This window comes from Penaeus japonicus, unplaced genomic scaffold, assembly GCF_977035675.1.
Source record: "Penaeus japonicus unplaced genomic scaffold, GWHDUDI00000001_assembly GWHDUDI00000015, whole genome shotgun sequence".
Classification (NCBI taxonomy): domain Eukaryota; kingdom Metazoa; phylum Arthropoda; class Malacostraca; order Decapoda; family Penaeidae; genus Penaeus; species Penaeus japonicus.
In genome coordinates this window covers 34,936,435-34,941,434 of record NW_028234417.1, presented here as the reverse complement: position 1 = coordinate 34,941,434, position 5,000 = coordinate 34,936,435, and the positions used below count along the sequence as shown (strand labels likewise).

General features: G+C 35.7%; 2 protein-coding genes across 2 annotated transcripts in view; one reads left to right on the top strand and one right to left on the bottom strand.

Annotated features, from left to right (window-relative positions):
* RtGEF (Rho-type guanine nucleotide exchange factor) overlaps positions 1-1,455 on the top strand; it is a 44,420-nt gene extending 42,965 nt beyond the window's left edge. The window contains exon 14 of the mRNA XM_043018857.2: positions 1-1,455. This exon is cut by the window's left edge and continues 253 nt beyond it. The gene's annotated coding sequence lies outside the window, so the exon portion shown is untranslated.
* A 1,170-nt stretch (positions 1,456-2,625) lies between these two features.
* ClpP (Caseinolytic protease proteolytic subunit) overlaps positions 2,626-5,000 on the bottom strand; it is a 4,619-nt gene continuing 2,244 nt past the window's right edge. The window contains exons 4-6 of the mRNA XM_043018861.2: positions 4,745-4,937; positions 4,145-4,250; positions 2,626-3,111 (exon numbers count right to left, since the gene is read on the bottom strand). Coding sequence (XP_042874795.1) covers positions 2,990-3,111; positions 4,145-4,250; positions 4,745-4,937 — 421 coding nt within the window. The 3' untranslated portion in view covers positions 2,626-2,989. The remainder of the gene's footprint in view (positions 3,112-4,144; positions 4,251-4,744; positions 4,938-5,000) is intronic.

The window sequence follows — 5,000 nt, the reverse complement described above, 5'->3', positions numbered from 1 at the left end:
TTTTTTTTTTTTTCCGTCTCGTTTTTACATGGTCGTATATACAGATTCTCCGCAAGTGCCGATTATGATATGGTGTGTAAAGGGTGAATACGACTGTGATTATGATCAGATGTGATTTATTTTTATACAGAGGCCCTTCGAGATGCTAAAAACTACCACGATCCTAAGATTAATTTGATCCTTGCCGGTTATGATTGTATTTAGGCTGAGGAGCGCGCACATTTTTTTTTACGTGCGAAAGATCCGCTTGATGTAAGACCTTTAATACTTTGATTTATTTTTGTATAGCTTTAGTTATGATTTATAGACCATGCAATATATATATATATATATATTTTTTTTTTCATTTGTTATAGTTATACATTTTGCTAGCAACAGGTTTTCATTTCAGTTAAAGTAATCTAGGTACGTTTGTAAGTTTGAACGACTCGTTTGTCTCAGTTCAGATACTGGATATTTCAGCTAAGCTATTTGTGAGTGGTAGACGTTTATACACTTCAGATAGACCTTCCACTTGTATTAGCTATGATTTCCGACGGTCACAAGAACTTTTGTTTTTATACGAGCCTCCTATTGGGCGGCTTTGACCCTCGCTTACTAAGGTGACTCATGGCAGCTTATCACTATGGAAGGTTACATTTTTTTAATACTTTCAAAGGAAATGGAGAAAATCTGAAAAGATCTCCAAGAGAAAGTAGGTTACAAAAAAAAAAGAAAGAAGAAAAAAAGAGCCTGACATTTTGCTTAGAAAGATTACTCTCTGTGGTTTGTTTTTCCGAGTGAAAAATAACACTGATACTCAGTTAATCTGTTGTATGATTTTCATGTGAAAGAGCTGGTGATCAAACCGTGTTCCTATTACGGTCATATGATTGATCTTATAGAGGAAAAAAAAAAGATGCAAATTTCATATATGTTCTTCAGAATCTGCTAACATCTATCATTATGTAAAAGTATAAGTACAAGCTTCACAACAGGATGCGCAGAAATGCAAGCTGTGGTGCAATTGCCTTACTAGAGTTCTATTGTCCTTTGGGGGTTAGCCTTTTGTATCTGGTTACGCCTATTTGGCATCACTGCGGCAAACTGGAATTGCCGACTTCGGTATGTTGAATCGTTCACAGGCTTTGTAGTAAGTCGAATTCCAACTTTTTTTTTTTTTGTTGCGGGGGGGGGGGGGGCCAGGGAGTCTTTTATCAAATTTGGATTCCTTTTGTGGGAATATTGGGCCAATCCTACCCTCTTGTTTTAATATGAACTCTGTCATTATTCTCTGAGAGAACCTGATTGAATAGGTTAAGTACTACGAAGATTATTAGCAGTTGCAATATAATGTTTGTAAATAAAGAATAATTATGTTTTTGATTCAGAATGTCTTTGTTAACTTTATCAGAATTCTGAATGTGTTTGAAAGCATATGTATATTTGTTGATTAATAAAATATTTATGAATGCACTGAAGTGATTTCTTAATTCCTGAATTTTCTTTCTTGTTGAATTTGGCATGATTCAGATAATTTATGCTTAATGCATTATTTATTATAGTTGGGAAAAAATATGGGGAAATATAGTATATGATGCAAAATAAAATATGTTTTTATATATATCACTTTTTAACCCACACAGGACGGGTGGTACAGCATGTGTACCGCGCATTCAAAAGCCCAGTTGCCGGGTGGCACAGTATTGTGCCAGCCATTCAATTGATTTAGGCCTAATAATTTGAAGGTCAGGCAAGGCAAGGTCAGGTATGCCTGCTAACTGACTCCTTGGTGACTAAGCATTTGTATAGCTATTTATATGTAAAATAAATAAATGAATAAGATAACCACAGTGGAATGTAAGAGCATCCATGCACAACCATCATCAACGGGTTACAACTAGACTTTTCTGTTACACAACTGAATGTTTAAAGTAACATTAATTTAGCAAAAAAATATTATTGGCATATTAGAAGTTGGTATATTTAAAAATCCTATAGCCACATTATACTATTGTTCCTTTTTTGGGAATAAGTCACAGATCAGCAGCCTGTGGCTCATGTACAGGTATTGGTTCATGAACCTCACTATGGGGAAGCATTCACTGCAAGTATAGTGCACAAGAAATATTACTTGACACATTCACTGGTTGATGTGTTATCACATCAGCATAATATTTCGCTCTCCCCGGGTGGCATCTTAGAACGTCAAGATCTCTCCCTCAAAATGTGTATTTTATATCATTACATATGCATATAATCATTAGAGTTCCATTTGTAAAGACACATCTTTATTCACTTGTGAAAATAATGTAAACAAAAACAAAAATCTCTCTCGCACTTAGTACGGGCCTTAGTCACTGTGTGCTTGTTACCTAGCCAGCAGGAGCAGCATTACGCAAATATGAGCTCCGGCGTGAATGGGCTAAAAATGAAATAAGATAAATTGTTTACTATGGCATGGCTATGATAATGCAAATAAGAGAGTCCAGATCCTGACTGCAAGAAATACACGTAGACAGTGTGACAGATGTGGCATAGTAAGAGAATAAAAGAAAGCAAAGGAAATAAATCAGTTCACATATAAATATATATAATTTCAGAACTCTTCTTAGAAACACTGAAGGAAAAGGAGAAAGATGGGAGAACGTTGCAAAACTTTATTGATACAAAAAATACATCCAAGGCATTTACAGCACAGAAACACTATAATTCAGATGGTCACCTTATTCTCTTTGTATCATATAACATTGCAATAAGAAATATCAACCAATTTAAATGCACTTTAGCTCTACATTATTACAAATAAAATCATCAGCAATTTCTTTCTATAAAAGGACCTATGTATAAAAACGAAAAAAAAAAAAAATCCTTCACATGTGTTTAAATAACTATTTTGAACAATCTGCATACAGAACAAGGATGCAAAAGGTGGTCCAAAACCATATATACACATGACCCTGCCCCAACATGTGACATTACAGAAAAGGAAACGAAGAAGGAAGAGATCTTATTCAGACGTCTGGGTACTTTTGTCTCCTACTTTCGGAGGGCTGGTGAGAACCTCGTCGATTAGGCCCATCTCCTTGGCCTCCTCTGCTCCCATGAACTTGTCTCGCTCCATCATTGGTGCTGAAGGGGATTAAAACATTAATTTTATTATTATTATTATTATTATTATTTTTTTTTTTTTGTATAGTCCATTTAAAAGTATAGTAGATACAATGAGGAATGAACCCTGAGCCATTCTCCTGACTGAAGTAAAAGTCACAATTAGACCATTCCCAAAATATAACTTTACCATTGTTAAGAAATACAGAATTTTGAAGTCCGATCATCCAAATGCCCAACATGTTTAGAGTCCCTTTTCACTTGTTAGCAGTTACCTAGCTAAATTTGATATAACAAACTTGTATATATATTGATATAACAAATTTGTGTATATATATCAACACTGATAAAGATGAAAACTGATGAAAATTGATGAAAACCTCCACATCTACCCCTGCACATACATACAGAAGATGACTACAGTCAAATATCTGGTAAGTATTGTACATCATTCTATGAAGTAATATGACATATTTGACAAACGAAAAAAAATATGAATGCACCTTCATCTGGCCCCATGAAAGCATGCACACACACACACGCACACGCACACAAACACGCATGCACACAAACACGCACGCACATACATACACACACACACACACACACACAAAATCTGAAGCAGAAAGCGTGATACAATCAAGAGCCATGTGATTTTTCCACCTTGTCATTTACTTCATTCACCATCTGCCCAGTAGAGAGTGTGCTCCGACATAAAATGAGATGTGCCATGTATTATAAGTGCATTGTATTATATCTTCAATAAACATGTGCTTCCTACAAGGCAGGTGGGAGGGTATTTATCATTTTTAGTCAGATATGTCATATAACTACAAGCCACCCCATACGGAATACATGCAAAAATCTGATAGTATTTAAATCATGTGCTTGCTTTTGTGTGCCTACATGTTGCTTCCCTATTCCCTCTTCTAATACAGCATATACAATTAAAAATAAATAAATGTCAGTCTTAGTCCACAACATCCTGAGCACATACAGACTATTTCAAATTGGCTACAGTTGCAAGCATACATTCCAATAACCATACACTTACCAATCTTTTCTATGGGCAAACCAGTATGCTTGACATAAAGATTGTTTAATCTTTCCTTCAGTCGAAGAATTTCTTCTGCCTGGATCTGAATGTCTGTTGCTTGTCCCTAAATGTCAAAAGCAACAACGGAAATAAGTGTTAATGTGGCTAACTCTCATGATGAATTTTAGACATGTAAATCACTTTATAATAAAGTATATAACAAGGTGAACAATAATTTTAAGTATGAGATATTAAATATGGATATGAGAAGGTAAAAGACTTGATAAAAGATTTCAACCTTGAGATGCTAAAAGTGCAATTCAAACACAGCAATGTTGAAAATTCAAATATCATTTAGTTTAGGTAAGTTTGAATACATTTCTTGATCACAGTAATTAATTTATATTCATTTGCAATCTTTTAACCCACTGATAGCGGATGGCATGATTTGCTGTCAAGGTAGCATTGGTCGTAAACGTAGATTAAACATTAAACGCACATAAACCCACCACATGATTGTATGCATAATCTATAAAAACCGTGACCAATGGGTCAGACACAAATAAGTTTCTAGTAAACATCAGTTACTCTTGACAAAAGTTCAACATTTTAACATACCTGTGCACCCCCATGAGGTTGGTGCACCATGATTCGCGAATGAGGTAGAGAGTGTCTCATGCCAGGGCTCCCGGCCGCTAGCAGGAGAGATGCCATTGAGCAGGCCTGACCCACGCACCATGTGGCTATTGGAGGTTGCACGTACTGCATTGTGTCATAGATCGCAAGGCCCGATGTCACGACTCCTCCGGGACTGTGAGATAAGAATCAATTTTTAATCGTCGAGTTCTCTGCTGTTTAACACGCTAACGCCGGT